The sequence below is a fragment of the Phaethon aethereus genome (assembly GCF_964289735.1).
Source record: "Phaethon aethereus genome assembly, chromosome: 3".
NCBI lineage: Eukaryota > Metazoa > Chordata > Aves > Phaethontiformes > Phaethontidae > Phaethon > Phaethon aethereus.
The window spans coordinates 92751685-92775483 of NC_138576.1; the positions used below are offsets into that span (position 1 = coordinate 92751685).

General features: G+C 38.7%; 1 protein-coding gene across 1 annotated transcript in view; it reads left to right on the forward strand.

Moving 5' to 3' along the window:
- The window catches only part of CRIM1 (cysteine rich transmembrane BMP regulator 1), a gene marked incomplete at its 3' end in the record, with an annotated part of 189569 nt that overhangs the window by 110695 nt on the left and 55075 nt on the right, over positions 1-23799 (forward strand). The window contains exons 5-7 of the mRNA XM_081997721.1: positions 5958-6079; positions 17742-17924; positions 22345-22542. Of these exons, the coding sequence (XP_081853847.1) occupies positions 5958-6079; positions 17742-17924; positions 22345-22542 (503 nt within the window). The remainder of the gene's footprint in view (positions 1-5957; positions 6080-17741; positions 17925-22344; positions 22543-23799) is intronic.

Below are 23799 nucleotides of genomic sequence, written 5' to 3' on the forward strand. Positions count from 1 at the left end.
CGTGTTTCATCCTTCTGGGAAACAGACAGTTGATTTAACATTAGTCAAAGGATTAAATCAATTCTTTTAGTCAAATAAACTCTTTGGATTCTAATAAGCCTTGGAAAGATGGTAATATACTTAATGCGAATGCTGATTTTATGACTTTTTTCCCTTACTTAGCATCTGTTTGCTATTTCCTAACACTAATAATATGCAAAGATGCACAAAACCCACTTTCTTTCACTGTATCTTTAATTAAAAGCTAGATGGTTGCCTTTTGAAATACATAAATGTCACCTGTGTATAAAGATTAGTATACTCATAGAAAAATGCACTATTATACTGGGTATCTGTTTGTAACAATATCCAGAATTTTTGAAAGGAATTCTTACTTGGGAGCACACTAGCTTTGATTTCTCAGTAGATAAACCTCCTGGAGAATTAGAATAGAACTTTGATATGAGTCACTTAGTTCATGTAGAAGAGATGCAAAACTTTTGAGCATTTGGAAGTGGTCTGAAAATAAGTGTTATATGCAACTTTCACAGTTCTTCTGCCATCTCTTTCTGCAGGTTTATTACTGATCTCCAAAATAAAACGCTAAAAGCTTTCCAGAAAAAAGGAATATTTTCATTATTGACTTGCTTAATCTAGCTTTAAAACTGAAAATGCAAAATGTATAAAACAGTGACCCTGAACCTGTGGGTGAAAACTCTCCAGTCTGTATGTCTGAAGATTTAGGAAAATTCTAGCTGAGGTTCTTGGGTCCCAGTGGCTTTGTCTTTGTCTGAAGTGTCACTTTCTGTGTAGGCCTGGAGTTTATCTTTTCTAAGACTAGCATTTGGTTGATTCCTGAAGCTGTAGCTTGACCAGTTTAAAACTCATCATCTTGCCTACTTAACTCATGTCATGGTTTCAAGTGTAAGTAACAGGGATATAATCCTTTTCTCATTTCATGAGATTGCTATGTTAATATTTAAGTTTGCTGTATCGTCATCTCTTATACCCTATGCTTGATGATAGGGATGGTCTTGCATTTAATCTCTCTTCCTTGCCACTAGTTCATCCAGCTTTGATAATGTTGGAGTTCTCCTCTGAAAATTCCTTACTTACAGTATCCTTAAGTGTTTATGTTGTTAATGGGTCTGTGGAAGTTTTCCCTTCTACATTTAGGTAATGTAAGTGCTAATAACATTAATGCAAATTGTATTGGATTCCTGCAAGGCAAAAAAGGACCATGATAAAATCTCCACAGGAATGTGAAGTATGTTTCAGGAATGCTTTTCTCTAGTCTCAGTGCTTCAGACTTAATTTTTTTTTTTTGATCCTCAAAATAAATATACCTCTCCTCAACACACCCCTGCCCCAACCTTCCCATTACTGGTACTAAATCTTTTTTCCAGGGTGCCTGTTCTTATTTTCATAGCCATTATGCCTTATGCCTGGAAAACCCTCTTGATCCTACCATCAAAACAGCTTCTGCGAGGCTAACCAAGCCCTTCTCTCTTCATCTGTTTAATAACAGAAGTAAATGAATGAAGATTATTAGATTTTAAATAAAAATTTCATTTACAAGTATTCAGTTAGATTCATTTTTTTTCTTCTTCCTTTTTGCACTTTTGGTGACATAAAGGAAAATGGTGATATCAAAGAAAAAAGGAAAAAAAAAAAAACCCACAACAAAAAACCCCAAACAAAACCCCCTCAAACGTAAAAGAAACAAGTAATGAAATTATTTCTGTTCTGGAGAACTTAAAAGCTAAAATTAAAAATCAGACCATTTGTATTACTGAAGCAGTGACCTTCCTCAATTTGTAAAGTACTGGTTAAGGAACTTCGTCTTGTTTCTGGTTCTTTATATACTGAAGTTTCCCTTGCTCAGTTGTTGAAATTTTTAGGATTATTGTTGTTATTACTTTTTTTTCACAGAATCATTAAGGTTGGAAAAGACCTTTAAGATCGTCAAGTCCAACTGTCAACCCAACACCACCATGCCCACTAAACCATGTCCTGAAGCACCACGTCTACACGTTTTTTGAACGCTTCCAAGGATGGTGACTCCACCACCTCCCTGGGCAGCCTGTTCCAACGCTTGACCACTCTCTCAGTAAAGAATTTTTTCCTAATATCCAATCTAAACCTCCCCTGGCGCAACTTGAGGCCATTTCCTCTCGTCCTGTCGCTGGTTACTTGGGAGAAGAGACCAGCACCCACCTCACCACAACCCCCTTTCAGGTAGTTGTAGAGAGCGATGAGGTCTCCCCTCAGCCTCCTCTTCTCCAGACTAAACAACCCCAGTTCCCTCAGCTGCTCCTCATAACACTTGTGCTCCAGACCCCTCACCAGCTTCATGCCCTTCTCTGGACACACTCCAGCACCTCAACATCCTTCTTGTAGTGAGGGGCCCAAAACTGAACACAGGATTCGAGGTGCGGCCTCACCAGTGCCGAGTACAGGGGCACGATCACTTCCCTGCTCCTGCTGGCCACACTATTTCTGATACAGGCATTTTTTCTTTTTTAACCTGAAGAACTGGAGACAATTCCTTTTACCAGTCAGGTTGATTCTGTATTTTCAAATTTTCAGTACAGCTGTCTTCTTACTTGGGATTCTTCGTTCCTTCGAGACCATCCCACAACTTTTCAGGCTGCAGTCCATGAATTCTATTGCATGACTGTTTGATTCTTGTTTTTTAATTTCTGGGCCCTCTTGTTAGGGGACATTGTACTCTCTTGCAGGACTGTTCTTCGTGTTAAAAGGACATGTTCTTCTTGACTTGAGTGCTGTTATGGTATAACATCCCAAGAGACATGTTTCCTTAGAGCCTTTGCTAATAAGATGTGTGACGGGCAGACAGGGAATGTCAACTTCTCGGTACCTCAAATACTGACCTCTCTTGAATCTTGGAACTTTTGGGTGCCGCCATGCTATTTGATGTTGCAGTGGTGTTGCTGCAGGCTATGTAAAAAGAGAAGGCAACGTATAAAGTTGTGTTCTCTCTGGTAAGGTTTCCTTGTAGTAACTTCTGCTGTGTTTGCTTTCCTTAGGCAAGTTCTATAGGTTATAGCAGGAGCAGCTCAGAAGCAACATTGTGCCTGACTGATCAGCAGTCTGAACTGCTGAATTTTATAGAAGTTACTTTGGGAAGGACTATGGCTGCTATCACCAGCGTTATCACAGTGGGGCCTGGTGAACATCTTCACACCTAATGCTCGATACCAAGGCTAAGATGCACCCTGCAGGTGGATAGCTGCCTGTGGTAGGGCCCAGAGCTGGGCTACGACGTCTCTTCCGTCTGTCCCTCTGCTCCAAAAGATGCTTCAGAAAAACCTAGTACTATAAAGCTCATTTTGCTCTCTCCTTGAGAGCAGGATCTCTTATTCCAGATTTCTAGGTGATGTTGTTTTGGCAGTGCTACAGCCCTGCTCGGCTACCAGAATTCCTTGAGTTTCTCCCTGAAAGATTTTTGTCTCCAAAGCAATGTTTTCCATGCTAATAGCCTGGATGATGCTCAAAGGTTTTCCTAGCAGAGCTGGCTGAAAAGACTGCAGACTATTTAAAAGTCCATCTGAGACCATTTGCTACTTTGACATTCACCTATGCATGGATTATTTTTTAACCAAATGGCAAGTCAATTTATAAAATTCTGGAGCGTGGGGTTTTGTTTGCTTGCACTGTGAACATGTATGCAAAGCTTTGATTACTCTGAATGGGAGGGAGTCTCTTCTGCAAAAAGGAACAGTGGCTCCCACCAATCTTTTAAACATATTTTTCATCCTTCCTTCTGGAAGATTGTCTGATCTTATGTTATTTAATCTCGTGATTCAGATTTTTTTGTTGTTTGGTTTTGGGGGTTGTTTTCTTGGTTTTGGGGGGGAAATGAGGGGAAAAGTACAAGTTACTGATCTAATCATTTTATATTCTCCTGCAACTCACATCATCAATGATAATGAATGTGAGGCAAAGAATAGAGAAGATACACAAGCATGTCTGAAAAACGAGATATGAGTACCGAACTCTGTAAGATTACTTACAGAGTCATCTTAAAGGGAAGCTGCTGTCACAAATCCTTTGGGTTTTTTGATCCCATGCAGTAAAAGCCGTAATGCTTCTGCATTCTTTCCTTCTGCATCTCTGAAGGCAAAGGGCATACAGTAAAGAAAATAATTACATTCCCTCCTTTTTTGTGTTTACAAATAAGTTAAGAAGAAAATGTCAAAAGCAAGGGTGTCATAAATAAAACCTTGGTTTCTGTATTCTTTTGTTGGTTTAGTTCATTGTCCTTTACTGTTACGGTAAGCACAATATTATAAAAAACAAAATCCTTTAAATGCCTGTTTCAAAACTGTCACCGTACTGTAGTGCGTATGTGGACATAGCGTTAAATTGCTTCACTTTATCTTGACGTGTTTAACGTTATTTGTGAACTGTGGTATAATTAATACTGGTTTTCCAAGGACTAATTTATTCCTTTATAGTAACAGGCTGCTGTAATGCAGTATTTTAAAGATCCTTTTCGGAGAGTATAATAAAGGTTCTGAGATTTCTTGACTTCACTTGTTTTTCTCCTTTTGAGTAACACCTTACAGTGGAGAATATAACAACATTACCTAACACTGATGAGGGTAAAGGGAGAGGTATTAAAACCCTGCTGTTGAGAGGTGGCTCTTCCTCATTTCATTGAACCCCGGTCTGAGATGAAATGGCTGTTGGGCAATTAAGGAGACACGCATGGTAGAGGAGAACCAAACTCCTCGCTTTTTAAGCATAAAGAATAAGTAAATGCATGAAGTGCTGATGATGCTTCTTACTAATGAGTGATTTAATGTGGGGGTTGTCTTGGAATACTTAAAATATTTGAAAAAGTTATTAACGAGTAGAGGTCTTATTTTCATTAACTCGCAATATAGGATCTTGTGCAGAGTTCTTTTTTTACTTTTGAAATTCATGTGTATTTGTAGTATGCTAAACTAATCTACAAGTGTTTCACAAAAAGATCTGTAATTTACAATTGAGAAATTTAAGTGCTATTCCATGGAGTTGCTCATCTATGATTTTTACATATTTCTCTTTGTTCATTTGGTCTTGCATTTTATTGAATCATTACTGCTTCTCCCTATAATGTTCCCATTGTGCAGGGCAAGAACTCTGTTAAATGTAAATTTATCAAAAGTCTTAAGTGTTTGACTTTTAAACTATTATGTTAATCGTAAAGCAAAGAATCTGGAAACAAATGTGACTATTGTTTATCTACATTTTATGTCTTCCAGTTCTTTAGGCTGCTTTCTTAAATAAGCAAATAAATACTACTTATATGGAGAACACATTCTTTCTGTAATGATCCAATCTCTAAAAGTAACCACTGTATTTAATATACCTAGCTTCCTTCATTATTTGGCATCTTATTTAATTGGTTCCCTCTCCACAAACTGAGGGCAGCACCATCAAAGACCAAAAGGGAACCTGCAATTATTTTCTTTTGACTTAGATTTAATGATTCTGCATGGTCTTCCTTTCTCTTTAATTATTCGCTGTGTAAAACTGGGTATAATATGGTTTCCTAATGAGAGAACATCCCTCTGATTAATGGGTGCAGTTGCTGCTATTAGTGTTTCACCAATTTAGATATTTCAGAGAGAATTGGAGGAGAAGCCTAATTTTGCAAGTCTGGAGAATACAGTTATTTTCAAACAGTCTATAACTACAGTTTTCTATGATTTTACATACAACGCTAGAGAAGTGTTGGTGTTGCACAGTGCCACCTTCTTGTTTGCTTGACCACCAGAGTTTGGATGGTTAAAAACTTCAGGTTGATAAGCTATCTTGGTTGTTGGGGTAATAAAAGGTGATTCTAAGATACGAATATGCTGATACTGGAACTTGTGCTCCAACTTTGTTTTCCTCTTGCTTATTCTTTCCCCTTATACATGGCTTAATTTATTTATGGGGTTTTCCTCACTGTTCTTTGGTTTCAGATGCGAGTGTCTCTCTGGTTTATGTGGTTTCCCCATGTGCGAGGCAGGCTCCGTTCCCCAGATAGTCTCACGTGGAGATGGAACACCTGGCAAGTGCTGTGATGTCTTTGAATGTGTCAATGGTACGTGACGCTTTCTCTTGCACCTGGAGAGGAGGATTTTACCTGCCTGTGGGAGATGCTGGGCATTTGGTTATTTTTACCATGTTGCCAAGATCTAAGAGAAATAATTTTCTTGAGATTCATTTACTAAGAGGGAACTGGAAGTTTTACTGGAGAAACTTAAGTGGGAAACTGTGATTTGTAAGTTGTCATGTTCCTTTATTTTCTAAAGCACTTTCCCTGTGACCCAGGGAATTACAGTTTTAGCAGGAGTCCCTCACGGCATGTTTTTCAGGTACTCCTTTGCCAGTAGCAAATGCTAGAGTCCTTTCAGAAGTGAATTTTTTGCTAAAACACTGCAACTGCTTGTTGCAGTACCATAAACAAAAGCATGCTGTTTAGACTATGGGGTTCACTTTAAGAAACATTTGCAAAGCAATTTTTAAAATTGCTTTTACAACCTTTGGAAATTGTAAGTCAGTGTAAGAACAGACTGATTTGCATTCTTTGCTTCTAAGTGTTTAGAAAATGTTTTAAAAATCTTGAATTTGTTAGGCAAGTGACTGTATCTTAGGACTGTTCTATGCTATAAAAATATGTATAGAAATGCATATCTGATTTATATGGTGAGTTGGAAAGAGACTTAGATATTTGACTATTGGTAGGTAGAAGAGGAAAAATACTCATGAAGGGTTGCATGCTTACATAATTCCTGAGCATAAAAAGTTATATGTTGGTGCAGTATTTACTAATTAGCAATATTTAATCTTTAATCAGCGATATTTAATCTTGTTTAGCGGTGCATGTATCATATGTTTGAAACAGGTTTTATTTTACATTCTTCATTGCATATGCACACAAACGTACATAGAGAGACATTTCCCCAGGAGAATGTTTGTGATATTTACATGTAGTATTATTTTAAATATTCAAATGCTGATTCAAAAATAATACTTAGTCCATTTAAAGGGATATTTATAAATATTAACGTCTTTCATATGAATAAAAGAATCTGTGTCAGGAGGAATCACAGATTCTTTAGCTTTCAGATTAATTCTTTCACTATTTGAGATAAGACTGTAGATACTGTAGAATTAAATGCAAGTTGCCTAATGTTTGTTTATATATTACCTGTTATACTAAAGTAATATTCATCGTTCTTTGTTTCATGTTGGTGTCATTCTGTTAAAGTATCATTTCTGAATTTGATTTAACAGTGTGGCACACTTCAATGCAATGTTTGATTCGGGATTCACTTTAGTTAGTACTTTGAGCAGAAGTGCAAAGCCAATTTCTGATACGATGTCTTTGCTGGTGTGAAACAGTCTCAAAGCTACAAACCACCTTGCTAACATTCCTGTTACTCTTCAGTCCCCAAGTTATTTATGGGTACTGCAATCAAAATTGTTGCAGTATATATTATATTAGGTGTTAGATGAGATGTTTAAATTGCCCACCTTTTTTGTCCTTAGCCATTTTCATATCCTATTTCCAAGGAGGAGTTACATTAATTTTTCATAGTTAACAGTAAATTTGGACTGTCTGAGTACTGTTGCCCTGTGTGTCATTGCCTTATAGCTCACTGTAACTCGCTCCAAAGGTTCAGCCTGCTTTTGGGTCAGGGTTTCTTTTTGCCTCTCAGGCTTTCTCATTCTTAATGCTCATCTTAGTAGCCTACAAAGACAGAGTAAATGGGAAGGAAAAATAGGAGTTTTTGAAGGGAAGCTGATGCCAGTGAGGGAAGCAGAAAGGCCAGATTGGAGGAAAATGAAGATTTGTGGAAGAGATAATCTTTTGTCTGGTTTATGTCCTTAAAAGATCAGTATTAAAATACTATAGGCAAGTATGAAAACTATTTGGTTTTTTAATAAGTTCCTCTTTAAAAAAAAAAAACAATTCTGAGAAACCTGATCAGAAAAGTTAAATATTTTTGTTGGTGTTTCATTTTTTTTTAAAAGGGTCAGTCGTCTTTATGCTACTTAATGCTACAGTCAGATTTTAGAAAGTAATGCTGTATGATGTCACTTGAAAGTGCTTTAAGTATATTTAGAAGTGAGAAACTTCCAGGTTCAATTATTAATGATACTTCATTTTGGAAAGAGGAAATATTTATAAGCCTGAAGATGATAAATATTTTTATCGACAAGCTGGGAGCAATGGTGAAACTACTCATGAGGAGTTCTGTATTTGATGTTTGAATTGCATAGCAGATATTTGTCAAGAGGACAGGGTAGTCATAGAGCTTGATCTGCGCTGGTTTATAATTGGTTTTTTTTCAAGTACATTTTAGGATGGTTAGGTGGTTCTTGTATCAGGGACAAATATTGCAAGCCACACCTCTAAAACCTCTAAATTCCTAGAAAACTAATTCTGACAAGAACTTAGTAGGTAAATGACAAACTGGTAAAAAAATATATATATGTATGTATATATGTATAAAATCTCTACCATACTTCTGTCAGTTTAAAATGAAGAGGGTGGCAATGTTGTTTGTGAGACTGATGGTTGAGTATAATACCCAGTTCTGGTTTTTAGAAGGGTCTTGAAATACTAACAAGTGCAGAAGAGATATCCCAGATATCAGTGACAGATGGAGGAACTATCTTGCAGTGATAGGCTTAGATCAATTTCTTCACTTCATTAAAAAAAATTGCCATCAAAGTAACAAGAGCCAAATCTGTAAGATCTAGGACATGTTGTTCTCAGCAGTGAGGGTGGTTAGCTCTTGGCACAAACTGCCAGGAAGATGCTGAATTCCGTATCTTCATCCTTTCCAATTAGGATTAGATGCCTTTTTAAAGAGTGTGTTTTAATCAAATGCAAGTTAATGGGTTTATAGATGGTAAGCAGGGGAGTTGTGTTATCAGTGTTACCAACGAGTTCCAATAGTTACTTCTGTGTTTGAAAACCTCTGATAACAGGCAAGAGGATGGAATAAAAAGGGCGTGCACAGTTATATCAGTATAGTTTTCCTGATGTTATAACATCTTTTTAATATTAGAATTAAATAATTCTACCAGGGAGAGGGGAAGGGACAGAGAAAAAAGCTGTCAGGAATACTGACAGCTGCATTACCTTAAAATAAAGGCATCCATTACAAGTAAGTGTATGTAGACTGCAAAAAATCCAGTTTGTGTATTATGGGTAACTAAATTGTGTATTTAGGTAACCCTAATGATGTGCAGAGTGTTAAAGCAGGCCAGCCTTCTGTAATACTTACTGCAGGTATGTGCTGATGTGGTAGGTGCGGAGCTGCGCGTCCAGAGGGAGGATGGAAGGCTGCCCTGACCGTGTAGGAAAGAGGTCTGCTCCTGTGCAGAGCAGCATGGGCTCATGTCGAGGGGTTAGTTAATAAATAAGGGCAGCAAAATACGTGCCATGTAAAGCCTCTGCAGTCCGTTCTCTTTGTTGTTTGTCAGCATTCTGGGGACAGATCAGTTACTCTTTCACAAACGTTTTTCCTAGATTTAATGTAAAACTGATTGAGATGCTCTACGATATAGCTGTAGATTCTGTGTGGTTATCTTTGTTACCAGTACACACTGGCTCAAACTAGCTTTTAGTTAATATGTCTTAGAAAAGCATATTAATCTGCTGGGAGAGAAACCTCTGCAGTAGTCACTCTTTGCAGATCATGGATTTGTTTTACCAGTTTGATTATAAATGCAGCAGTAAGTCAATACACTAATCATTATTTTCATGCTTCAGATGCATATTGGGTGTGTCCTTCAGCTTCACATCATGTGTAACCTGCTGTTTATCATAATTTGTTATATAATTCTATAAACATTATTTATCACTAAAATAATGTTTACTCCTGCTTGGAAAGGGATGTTTCAGTGAAAGTGAGAGTGTGTATTGCTTTGTTTAAAGGTAGGTTATTCCAGTTGCCGTGAAGTTTCCCTACTTGCACTTATCTGAAATCTGCTTTCCATCTGGAGGATACTAGATAGTATATGATTATTCGATATAAATTTGGGGAACATTTAAGAGAGAGAGAGCCTAGATGCAATCCTTCCCAAAATCCTGCATTTTCAGGAGTTAATTCAGGGTTTCTTCGGATCCACCCAAAATATATTACTCACCAGCATTCCTGGTGTGCTGCCTTTTCTCATAGGAGAGTTTGTAAGGAAAAAAAAAAAAAGATTCAGCATTAAGTTACAAGCATCAACAAGTGAATCTAAAGAAAGAGATTGAAAGCTGCACGTGCGGCAAGAGTGGAAGTGTTTGGAAACAAGAGAGTATCCAATGCGTGTTCTCTAATCAGGTATTGATGCGTGGGTCTCCCGAATGCAAGTTGTGCTACAGCACATACTGGCTGCGAGCTGGGCCTTAGAAATTTGAGAGAGCAATTACCAAGCATCCTGCAGCTGCTTCCTCGTGTCAGTCAGAGCTTCCACATCTCAGCAGGTTTACCTGAATACAACCGCTACCTTAAAAGGGTCTCTGGTTGCTTTATGAAAGACAGTAAATTGTAAATTTAGTAAATTTACAAGTAAATTGCTTGTGTGAGAGTGGTCCTCGTTAATGCGGCGGCGTGGTCCCAGGTCAAGGGGACCAGGCTGCTTTCTGCCACAACCACCTGCGAGCTGTGATTCGAGTCCAGCCTTGCCAGGAGCAGCTCTGGAGCCCCACTTCACGTCCCTTTCCCCCGGAGGTGAGATGTGGACTTCCATTGCCCTGGCCGTTGAGAATGGGACTACTAGATGCATGCATGAAAGGAACTGGCATTGATCCGGTGAAGAAAGGATGACAACTTGCCCTGGGACTTAAGACTGTGACCCTTTCTATACGGCTGTACTGATGATCACATGGTGCTACAGAAGTGATCTCCTAAATCATCGATCTCACTCACTTGGCATGACACATAACCTGTGTTTTATAAGTGCTTCTGTAATTTTTTTTCCTCGTTTGAGGAGATACCACTGGCATAAATGAGGCATTTCTCTTTTCTGTGTGCCTCCTGGCTTGCTTCACACTTGTGGCTCTATTACACAGTGGTACTGCATTGGAAGAGAGATTAAAATCCCCCTTTAATCACACTTCATGTCTCCTGTTGATGCACTTACTCCTCACAGCAATTGCTGTTCCATTATTAAGCTCATGGTGTGGAAGAGGGTAAAGGTGATTCCACTATTTCTAAAGGGAAGTAAGAATCACCTGTTTCTAAAGGGAATATCAACGAGTACTGAATGAATTTGATGGGGAATATCAGGTCAGCAAGGAAAATCTTCATGAAAGAAGGAAGAATGGAGTTCAAATGAAACACCTCACAGACACCAGCTAATTCCCATGGAATTCCCATTATTTATTCCACTAATCCTGACAGAACTTATATTGCACTCTCATTAAACTTATTTTCCATGTGCTCTTAAAAAATAAGGATTTGACCAAGGTAGCAGTCTGTCCCAGAGCAGAGAACTGAATGTAGTCCTGATCCTAATTAAACATTACTGCATATTTCTGTCTGGGCATCCAAAACCACAGAATTTTGTGGTGGACTTTATTTTTAAGCAGGTGTCTATTTAACAAGATGCAAAATGCAGCTTGCGTGGAGCAAAAGGTAACAAGCTGGTAAGTAGTAAAAGGAAGATTAATATTAAAGGAAGGTAATCTGATGACAAAAAGGTGGAGTTATTTAGTGGTTGTGGGGTGGGGTTTTCATTCTTGGTTTGCTTGTTTTTTCTTCCGTCAGAACATTTGAACAGTGTTTGAAAATCATGGCTAATCACCAGCCACGGTATGAGAATTTTGTCTAGTATGGTGAAAAAGCGGATCAGTCTGACAAACCAAGTCAAATGTTTTAGATCCTCTGAACTTGGTTTATACTTACTGTAGTCCAAGTGGGAAAAGTATCTGAAACAATGCAAGTCATTGCCAGTTGCATTTAAAACAGGAGGCAAAAGAAAGATGTAGAAAACTGAAGACCAGTCAAAAGGCCAGTCAACCCAAAATTCCTGGTAAAGATATTCAGTCTATAGATGCATATAAATAAATAAGAAGTAAATCAATAAAAGAGGAGGGGCAGCAATTGTTGGGGCCACAGCTGGATGTGAAACCAAACTCAAAGCTTTTACAGTGGTTCACTATGAGAGGGTCAATGCGTGGTAGAGACCAAGTTTTAAATAACATAAGGACAAAGTCTATCTCATTTCTTTCATTCATATCACTTAATGAAAAACAAGATGCTAGATAGGTTCTGTGGAACTGATGGTATGTCACATACAAAGAATATTAAATGCCAGATGGTGCAGTTCTGTCTGGTTTTAAAAGTTTTTAAAAAAAAAAAAGGTAAGTATTTCTAGTATTTACTTTGCAGTAGTAATGTTTTTTGCCAAAGTGAATTTTCTTGGTAAGCTAGTGTCTTCAGTAATGGTCTGACTCACAGATACTTCTAGATGCTTAAACTTGGAGAAGGTTACCAACACTTTGGAGGACGAGGTTAGAATTAAATATTTTTCTCAGACTGGAAGAAATGGTTAGACCTGTTATAATGCTAAACCACAGTGTAACAGGTTTGGGGATTCTTTTTTTCTTGCCGTTTTTAACTTCTCTCATGCACTGGAGGCTTACCACAGATATGTACTGGCAATGGATGATGGGCTATGCCAGTACCTTTTAGTGGTGCTGTGTCCTGGTAACACGCCCAGGGCTACGCTGATCACAACGTGTATTTTCTCCTGTGATAGACTGACGGGGACTACTGGGATTTAACGCCCTCCTCTGCTGTGCAGAACACGGCTTGCTTCCAAGAACTGCTTGGCGATTTTTATCTAGAAAATCTGTCACTGATTGGGGGTTTTAGAGCCCAGCCATGGCCCGCGGTGGCCCCAGCTCCTCCTTTGGCTTTCCTGGTGGTTTTCTGTGGTAGGGCTGTAACCTACTGCAGGATGTTAAAAAGTGGCACTGCTGAATTTCTGGAAGGAGGTACAGACAAAGGGGGGATAGCCTAGAGGGAACCCATAGAAACAAACACTGAAAAGCATGACCTGATAAAGAAAAAATAAAACTGAAAGAAATGCGTGCATTTTATCTCTAAGAGAGGATGGAGGCAGGGACACCCAGGATGAGTCCTCTTAGTAACAAATCTGCACATTGGAGGAAGGTAAAAAACAGTAGGACTATTTTTTCGTATACCTTAAAGATGGGAAAAGTAACGAAACTTGGGAAATTTCCTTTTTGTTTGTTTGCCATTTCTGTCTAACTTGTATTACCCTTGCTGTGATTTGATCTTAGTTAGAGTAGTTAAAACTGTGGAATTGTTTAATAGGCAGGTTGCAGTTTCTCCATTACCAGAGGCTTTAAAGAAAAGATTAAGCTGGGAATGTATTGAGTAGAGCTGTTTCGGTTGGGGCGTCTTTCCCTGCTCTTTTCCGTGATGCAACCTCCACCCAATACAGTGATAAGTTTTCTGTCTCTGGGGGGAACACCTCACAGTCTTGTCTACTGTGTGTAAAAAAAGACACATATCAACCTATACAAGAGCTGTCTTCTGAAGCTGCCTAAAGGTTACTGGATTGGGATCTGCTATTGAGGTGGACAGAAAATTTTAAGACTGTTGTTGAAAGTCAGCACTGTACAGAGATTGTGGCAACTGGATGTAAAAGTGTTTCTAATGTGATGATATGGACTTTCTCTGCTAGAAACCTTACTATAAAAATCTGATTATTAATGGTCCTGCAATTGTGCTACTAGGGTGTACGCTGCACTAAACAGTACAGCCTGAAGAGTAAGAACACAAATATTTTTTTACTACCTAGATTGTTTTTATATTTTTGCAAGGAAACAAGAGCATACAGTGTGTTGTCCTCTAACATGGTTATGGGCCAATTCCAAAGAAATGTCTCGTCCTTTTGAAACTCCCTATCAGCACGTTTTTTTAAAAACAGAAAGCTTTTCTGTATTTTGTTTATTAGAGACAGAGGATTCAAGTTTATGAGTTTCCTTCCCTTTAATTTAATTGAAAGTTCACAGCACTTGCCCCAGTTCCTTCCAAGAGTCTGGTACAAATCCTTCTGTACGCCGAAGAAACGTCGGAAGTGCTGGAATCACAGACCTTTTAATCCTTTAAACAACAGAAAATTGTTTTGAATCTCGTTTCCGCTTCAGGAGGGCTGGAATTTCTGATACTACAAAAGAAAATGCCCAAACTTGCCTACAGACAGCTGATGCCTGAAGCATCTCATGCGCTCGGCGTAACCATGTGCAGAATTGCTGCCTCGCAAGGGATGGATTCACAAACTTGCACGTGGTTCTGAGCTGTTCCGTGACTCTAATCAAAGAAAACCACAAGTATTGGGAAACTACAGAAATCTCAATAACAGAAGTTTTATTTTGGGCTAGTTCAGCCAATAGAACAGTGTTTAATTAGATGTAAAAGTATGAGGTAAAATACCTTAGAAAACTGATTTGAGAAAACAGATTGTGTCTGTTTGCAGTTCAGACTGGAGATAAAGGTCTTAAGAAATAAGCACGGGTTGCGTCTGTGTAGTGTGAGGCTGTGCGTTTTGCTGCAACGCTGACTTTTAGCGCGCTCGCTCCCAGAACAAAAAGGCTGTGAGATCTGTAGACCTAAATTTGTGCCAGAACTATTTCTCATTTAACTCTGTGGCAGGAACTTTAATGCCAAATCAAGAATCAAGTCCAGTCTCTTAGTCATGCTTAACTTTTATATAGGAGCAGAGATGTCATGTCCTCTGTCCTTCCCCAGCCAGTATAAACAAAGTATTGCTCTGGGTCCCGTCTGCTCTGTGGTAGCTCCTTTCACAGGTGGGTCAGTCTTGTGTTACTGGGTTATCTGATAGCTGGCAGGCACTGAATTCAAGTTCATGAATCCATGGCCTGGGTGTCTCTCATGCCCACTGTTTCGTTGTGGTAGTCTGCATCAGACAAAGGATTTGGAGTTTCGGATACGTTCAAGTGCTTTGTGCTGTGAAGGTCAGTCAATTTAAAGTACTTTGTCACGCAGCAAAGTTTTGGTACCTGAAGAGTTCTACCTATAGTATTCTCTTTATTGGCAGAATAGTGGATTCCTGGTTACTGGCCTTTAGGAAAAGATGCATTTATTTGATGTTATTTTTATGTTCTTTCACTCCTTTGTGGCTGCCATACATAGATCAGTAAGGCAATAAATCTAGCAATTTAAAAAAAAAAAAAAGAGAGAACTGAGACAATCTTTTGGCATATCTTGGTGGAAGATATGCATCGTTAGAGTTCCACAGCGTGGTGCTCACTCTTTCATTAGGCTCCCGCTTCATAAGTATCTGAAGCTAGAATTCTTCGTTTAGTGCTTGTTTTGGCTTGACCAAGTCTTAAGACTGCCGTCTTACATATGGTTTTAACAAAAGTAATCCTTGTGTCGTAGATGGATGTATAGGCTTAGGTCAATAGTTTAGTATGAATGTACACACTACCTACCATAAATCTGGACAGTTAAAATACACATATAGTGAAATTCTGTGGTGGTTTTCATTGTAGGAATGAAACATACTGTTTCCTTTTAGGATATAGAGTTCCTTGCTTGGTCTTGTTCAGACATTTTAAAAATGAATGGTAATTCATGGAAGAACAATGTTTCTACTTGTAACTAGGCAGGAATTCCGATCTACTGTTTGGGGAGGGAATCAGTAAAAATCTGGAAAGCTGTTATCAAAACAGTAAAGTCCAAAGCAAATGGATTAAAGGCCTTTTGAGTTGTGTTGGCACTCTTTCCTTTTTGAGAAGGTTTTTAGACTAACAGCTTGAGCTACATAAACTTGAAATTTTTCTCAAGTGTTTGTTTATGTGAATTGCTTTCTAATGAGGTCATAGCTGTTTTCCCGGACACAGTGGTATTTCCTCCTCTCTTTTTTTTTTTTTAATGCTGCTTTCTACATTATGCCTTGAAGACAGAACAGGCGTATAAAAATCAAACATTGCTCAGGATACTTCCAAGTTTCAGCTCTAATGCTTTACAATCATATTAAATGGCTCGAGGCTGGAGCTCAATATAAGTCTATGAGGAAAGAAATACTAGAGTCCCCAAAATGCTTGAGAGTTCTAAAGAAAACCTGTTTCATTGTCAAGAGTAACTCAGATGAAAAATTTTTAGCCCCAGAGTAAGAGGATTGGGGTGGGTGGAAAGGAATCTTCTCTCTGTGAGATTAAGCACTAACCAAAAAAGAAAAATCACCTGACTACAAAGTGTGGTTTTCAGTTTTCAGCCTTATGTGGCTGGGCATTACACATGTAAGTAAGTAAATAGTCTTTTGCATGTATTCTACAGAAATCAGTAACACGGGCAATTTTCCTTTCTTTCCTTTGCTATATTTAGATTAGATGCAATGAAATGTGGTTTCATCTACAGTTTGGTAATGTTTTTAATTTTGACCTTATTGCTGAAATAAATAGCTTCCTGTTTGTAGAACCTCTGGCTTTTAAGACTGCTAGATTCGCAGCTTCTGCAAAAATACATCTGTTTACTAGATCCTCTTTTACTTCAGGTAGCTGTTTTCAGGTATCTTGGGCTAGTGTCATAGAAGGCCAAAAAGTTTATTTTAGAGTGGGGAAGAGGGAGAAGGCTTAAGTCATTGAGTAATGTAATGATGAAAATGTGAAGTCATGATTTCCTAATGACTAATGTGGTGTATTATAGTTGAACATAAATTTGAAGTATTTCTACTACGGTGTCTTGAGTCATAACGATTCAGCCCTGAGCTGTGGAGCTGCATGGTGGGGTGTGTGTGTGCCAGGCTGGCTGAACAGGATACGCTCTGCTGGCACTAGGTGGTGGAGGTTCATCTGCTTCATAATCTGGAACCAAACCTCTCTGGTATAAAAAGAAAAGAAAAAAAAAGTGGTTAAATCTGCAAACTGTTTCATTGTTTTAGTTAGTATCTTTTTTTTTTTTTTTTTAATGCTACAAAAGTAAATAGGCAATGTCCTTCCCAAAATACTTAGGAATTTTCAGAGGCTTTTAGTTTCCCACGAAGTTTGGATTTAATTATATGTTAGGGCTTTGCTGTAGATGGAGGCATACAAGAAACAGTTGTCTTGTGTTTCTGAAACACTGAAGTGGTCGCATAAATATTTATTACAATTGAGGTTATTTTCTGTAGGGAGTATAAATGTGAACTGACTAGTACAGCTCCACGTTGCTTGAACTGGGAAGTATTCAGTTCTGCATAACAGATCATGCAGTCACAAAATACATTTCTAGGGGGTATTTTAAGCATATCTCTATGGATTGCACAGCTTTGGTGCAATTTATCCACCTGTGTACAGAGTCCTGCAGAAAGGAAGATTACACTTAACAAACTTCAGAAACTCTCTTCTTAAAACAGAAAAATCTATTGCTTCGTGTGCTGAAATTTGAAGTAGCTTTTGGCTCATCCAGAATGAGAAACAAGTAACACCTATGAAGAAATACCAGTGCCTTAACCTTCCTTCGGTATTTTAATTTTTAAAATGGAGGCTTTTAACTGTAAATAATTACTCTGAAAATAATTTTGAATTGCATTTCATTTTCTTCCATTGTTGAAACAAACAATAAAGTACGCTGTTTTTAAAAATATGTATTTGAGTTTAAAAAACGCAAGAAAAATCAGCTGCCTCTTTATATCTGTTTTTGTCAGTAGCAACATGAGTTTAACTATTTCCCATTTATCAATATCTGTAAAATACTTTTTTTTCAATCTTCTTTCAGAAGTGAAGCCAACTTGCATATTTAACAGCATGGAATATTATGATGGAGACATGTTTCGAATGGATGCTTGTCGTTTCTGTCGGTGCCAAGGTGGAGTCTCTATCTGTTTCTCTGCCCAGTGTGGTGAGCTACACTGCGACAGGTACTATGTGCCAGAAGGAGAGTGCTGCCCAGTGTGTGAAGGTACAGTATCTTTTTAGTGCTGTTTGCTTATTAATTCCGCTGCTTTTGTTCATTTGCTTTTCAATGCAGAAAGTTTGCAGATTCCTCCTTAATTCAGTTTATTTTCACATTTTTGCTGTGTCTGTGCCATCTTGTTTTTTGCAGTGCTTCTCTGATATTGACACTCTGCCCTTTTTATATAGAGCTGTTTGGGTTTCCTTTCCCTCCTGCGCCAGAACTTCCTCAGACACAGTCAGGTGTGCAGTACTTTTTTGGGGGCCTTCTTCCCAAAGGACAGAAGAAACTTTTCCCAATTTCTGCACCAGGTATTTGGACAGGCTTCTACAACGCAGCAGTGGTGGCCCCAAGGCACATTTCCACTGCTTTGCAGCCTGCTTCTTCCAGCCGTGTTGTCTTCGGCTAGAGCAATGCATACACCGTCTCCCCTCTACAGTTACGGCAAAGAACTGGGGCAGTAATCGGACTTTGATGTTTTTCTCTTCCTCCTTTGCCCTGTTTGACAGCCGCCTTCTCTGGTTGCTGGGCCTGCAGTCCTCCTAAAAAGGATTCTGTGGGAAATTTCATGTTGACCCTCTTGCTTACGCTAGAAAATATTTGACACCTCTTCCACTAGAATACAATCAGGATTCCAGCAGAGGGAGGTGGGGTTGGAGCTCTGGACTTGGGTCTTGCCCCAGTGGGGGTCACGACATAGACAAGGGCCTGTGAAGTGCTCCTGGTCCCTGGGTTTAAATGTGAACTTAGGAATGACTTCCCAATAAGCAAAATAAGCTGGAAACCTCAAATCTCTTCCTAAGAGGAGAGGAATCTGATTATTAACATCACTTTCAGACACTTCGTAGTGTACTTGATTTCAGAGTTCCTCTAGTTCCTTGCAGGAGCAAATAAGCCAAATGGTCCATTTTAGCTGTGCTTCATTCCAAACACAGAATTATGAAGTAAAGAACCTCGTAAAAATTAGTCTAAAAGAGGCAGCTATAAGAGTTTTACCTTCTCAGTCAGCACAGGATCTAGTGAGAGATAGTGTTTTGGTGGCTTGTTTTGTTACAAACTATTGCAAACTTCTTCAGAGATTTAAAAAAAACCAGAATCTGGATAATGAAATATCAGAGTGGGTAAATTCAGAAGTAGGAAGTAACTCTTTAAAGAGTATTTGTATTTTTATATATTTTAGTGTATCATTTCATATCAGACAGGTTGATACATGGTGTTCACATGTTGAGAAGTTGAAACACAAATGCTGTAGGCTTAAATATTCTAAAGAGATAGCAGTCCATGTTTGCCCTGTGTTTAAGATCTGGTCCAGATATTCATTGCTGACTATAGTTGGATGCTGGACTTCTTGGTCTTTCCTGGTACAGTTGTGCCTATGCTTTTAAGAGCCTTCAAGCTGTGTGGAAAAAAAAGATTCAGTGTTATAGCATCATTTAATGACAGAATGAAAAAATTTAGAGAAGGCAGGTCTAATGTGGTGAAACCCTTACTGAGGAAGTGCAGATCCACTCCTGAAGAAATTGCTATATGAGCTGCTGACTTCATAGAATATGTGAAATTGGTTGTTTTTTCCTGTAATTACTATTTTTTTACTTATGTGAATATTCTGAGATTGGCATTATGAAATCATTATGACAATGTGTATAGATACATAAACAGTGTATCATCAGCTCTGTCATACTGAGATGCGGATGCTGATTTTCCACATTGGTCTTACAGTTCTAGATATGTCTGTCATCCTCTTTGGTGATTTAAATACTCAGCTATCTTATGATTTATCAATAAATTGCTCTGCCATATCGTCATACAGTGTAAAAAATTGATTCTTCCATTTTTGCAGCCTCTGAGTCGGACTATCGAGAAAACCTGTTAACATTTCATTTTGGGTTTGATGAGTTGGTATCTGTTAGGCCTGCAGTGGGAATTTCTTCTTAAGGCAGGTCCTTAGTAGATAGAATAAAATGGATAATGACTTATAATTATCGAGTACAATCTACTTTTTCACGTAATGGCTGTGGTTTAATTTCTGCTCAGCTGAGATGCCAATTTACACAGTCTTTTATCAAATCATCCAGCACTGTTTGACTTGTTTATTTCTGTTGCATGCTTTTCTGATAGGGCTTGTAGCACTAAATCAAGCCAGTAGGTCGAGGGAGGGGATTCTGCCCCTCTACTCCGCTCTGGTGAGACCCCACCGGGGGTCCTTCGTCCAGCTCTGGAGCCCTCAGCACAGGAAAGACATGGACCTGTTGGAACAGGTCCAGAGGAGGGACACAGAAATGATCAGAGGGCTGGAACACCTCTCCTGTGAAGAAAGGCTGAGACAGTTGGAGTTGTTCAGCCTGGAGAAGAGAAGGATCCGGGGAGATCTTATTGTGGCCTTTCAGTACTTAAAGGGGGCTTATATAGAAAGATGGAGACAAACTTTTTACAGGGCCTGTAGCGATAGGACAAGGGGTAATGCTTTTAAACTAAAAGAGGGCAGATTTAGACTAGATATAAGGAAGAAATGTTTCACAATGAGGGTGGTGAACCACTGGCACCCGTTGCCCAGAGAGGTGGTAGATGTCCCATCCCTGGAGACATTCAAGGTCAGGTTGGATGGGGCTCTGAGCAGCCCGATCCAATTGCAGATGTCCCTGCTCATTGCAGGGGGGTTGGACGAGGTGACTTCTAAAGGTCTCTTACAACCCGAACTAGTCTATGATTCTGTGATCAAGGAAGTCTGATTTCTCACTTCTGGATGATTGGATAATAAGATATATGTTGTTTATTTTCCTGGTTCCTTTAAAAAGAAAAAAGAAAGCTCTGATTGTCTTTCTGAATAACTCATGTTATGTTAGGTGATGCCTAAATTGCCAAGGTCAGTCTTTTAAACGGGCAGAATGTATGTGCAGCAGCCCACCCATTCATGCTTTTCCAATTGGTGAAGAGGTGGCATTTTTTTTGTACCTGTTCTCTTTCCGTTTGATTATTTTATGACTGATTTTCAAGGTGACTAATTTTTTCCTACTAATGTTTTCTTGATGATAGAAGTATAAAGAAATATAATGCTTTCTTCTTTTCTGCAATAATTTTAAAATGGCAAATGGTAGATTTCCTGTGCATTGTTCAGTACAGGCACAAGCCCTTCTTGCCTTAGCTCCAGGAAGATTTTTTTCTCAAAGTCCTGTAGGATTCCCCAGCATTAGGAAATGTAATTTGCTGGACTCAATTTATAGCTTTAAATACTACTGACCTTTCAAGAGTACCAGGAACTTTTGTGCTTTGACTGACATAAAAGACTATTGCAAATAACACAAGTCTTATGGCTTTTCTGTGCTTTCTCTGTATTCCTCTGTCAGTCAGAATCCCACACCTGAGTTGAATGATAAAATTCACTTCATTTGTTTGTGTATGATTTGATTTTGGGCTAGGTCAAAATAGTTAATTACAGATGCAAGGTAATCCTAGAACAAGAAAGGTGTTAAGTTAAGAGATCAGGAAACATCTTAATTTTTAAATGTCTTCCCAAACACCTGTGTTTTATGTTGGCTTAACCCATTTTGCTAAAACTGGGACTATCACTAAAACTCAGGATGGGAGTGAATGCCAGGTAGAGGAGGAAGTTGTGCACAGTTTCACTGTGAATCTTCACAGTTAGTGTATACAGAGTCACATTATTTATTGTCGTGAAACATGATGAGAAATCTTATGTAAAGTATATCCCCCAAACCTCTGTTATGTAAATACCCCAGTCTTAATTTGATTGCTAACAGGTAAATGGGCCCTGTAGCTTTTAAGGGTGAAAAGCTCTGAAAAATGAAATTGAAAACTGAGCTAGCTAATCTGTGCAGGAAAACTAGTACATCTCCAAATGTGAGATGTAGCCTGAGGAAGACTCCTTGTTCCAGCAGGAAATGTCCAGAGGTCTCATCTATAAAAGAGTGGTGCGATGCTGACAGGAGTTTTTCCGGCGGTTCAGTGAGGTGTTTTCAGTTCCCCTCAGATTTGTTAAGTTGGTACAAAAAATGTATCAATAGATCTAAGATCAATTTTGTTTTGAAGAATAAAATCAGCAAATCCAAAAATTAAGCCTGTTAAAATACATGACTCAGCCATTTGTAGATCCATTTTCCATTCTAGATCTGCTTGTTGCATACAAAATTTGAGGTGAAATAGTTATAAATATCTGAATTTATGAATGTTCAGTAGAAGTTGACATAACTTTTTCAACAGTAGATTTCAGTATTGAAATACCTACATTGTTACCTGTCGTCTTTTATCACTGTTTACCACAGTGTGGTTCTTTTAAGCTTTGATAGTGGCTGCACTTAACCCTTTCAAAGTAATGTGAAATCACGGTATGTATGTTATTCATATATAAAGTTTAGGCATTAAAGGGAAGATAAAACTTCCTGTTCTCTCGCAATTCCTCTCATTTCAGACCCAGTTTACCCAGTAAATAACCCTGCTGGCTGCTATGCCAACGGTCAGATCCAGGCTCATGGAGACCGCTGGCGAGAGGATGACTGTACTTTCTGCCAGTGCATCAATGGAGACCCACACTGCGTTGCAACGGCCTGCGGGCAGAGCTGTCTAAATCCCGTTAAAGTCCCTGGGGAGTGCTGCCCAGTTTGTGAAGGTAAGATTGGTGTTTCCTCTATCATGGTTCAGTACGTCATGGCTGCTGCTTACCTGGTAATTCCTGGTTTGCTTTAAAATTTGGGAGGATTGAGGTTACTGGTACAGCATTGCCTGTGACTGAATAAACTAGTGAGGGTGGAAAAAATAAGCATGGTCTAACTACACCTGTGTATGGCAATGCACAATGCGCTCTCGGCCCAGAAGAGTGTAGTAAGAGGTCATTTAAGGTCAGCATTGTTCACTGATTTTACTCTTGGTTGTTTTTTTCCCTCCAGTGAGAGAAGGATAGACAAATGTCTCTGTTTTCCTGTTCAAGATTGGAGAAAATGGATGAGATATAATTGGGTTAAATGCTTATCTATATCTGACTGAGATAATTATAATGAACCATGGGAAGCAAACACAGGGTAGAGCGTAGGCTTCCTTCATTCATTACTAAAGGTTGCAACACAGCCAAGCTGGTGCTTCATTAACGGGCCACACTAATGCCTGTATGGTACTTTCAGGACACAAGTTAGCTCGTCTGGACTAGGTTAGAGGTAATTCTGGGCTATAACGTTTTTAGTGTTAGAAGCAGAAGTAGCTGGCAACTGCTTAAGTCCATAAAAAGTTGTTTTGCTGTTGGGGCGGGGGAGGGCGTGTTACATATACATATGACACAAATTATGTCACATAGATCAAGACTGACAAAATAGCACCATGGAATCAATAGTCAGATGAGATTCTTGTGTCACCTTAATTATACTTTCTCAGAAAATAATCTAACCTGTTATTTTGTTTGTCATGTTAGCTGTTGTATGATGTACACTTAATTGTAGTCATCTGGTTTTGAGTGTGTCATCTGGAGGACAGTAATACTGAATTGTATTTTGAGCAATTTCCTAAATTTTAAGCTTAAAAGCGTTACATTTGACTTGGTGTTTCTTTGATAGCACATACTGCCAAGTAAACAATCAAGGGGTCATGAAATTACTTAAGTGATGGAACCAGCAATTAGTTGAAGTAGTTTTAGTTCATGCTTGGAAGAGATTTGAGCATACTCTGGTACCAGTGGTCAGAGGATACCTGAAAACACACTTGAATCTTCTTTCTTCTCTTCCCTCCTCCACAGCAAACGAACCCAAGCAAAACAGATCATTATGGTCCGTAATGCCGTGTTACTTAATCTCAGAAATTTAGATTTGGGAATACTTCAAGGATCAAAAATCTGGACTGTTAATACTCAGCAGTGAGTACAGATAATAGGACCCAAGAT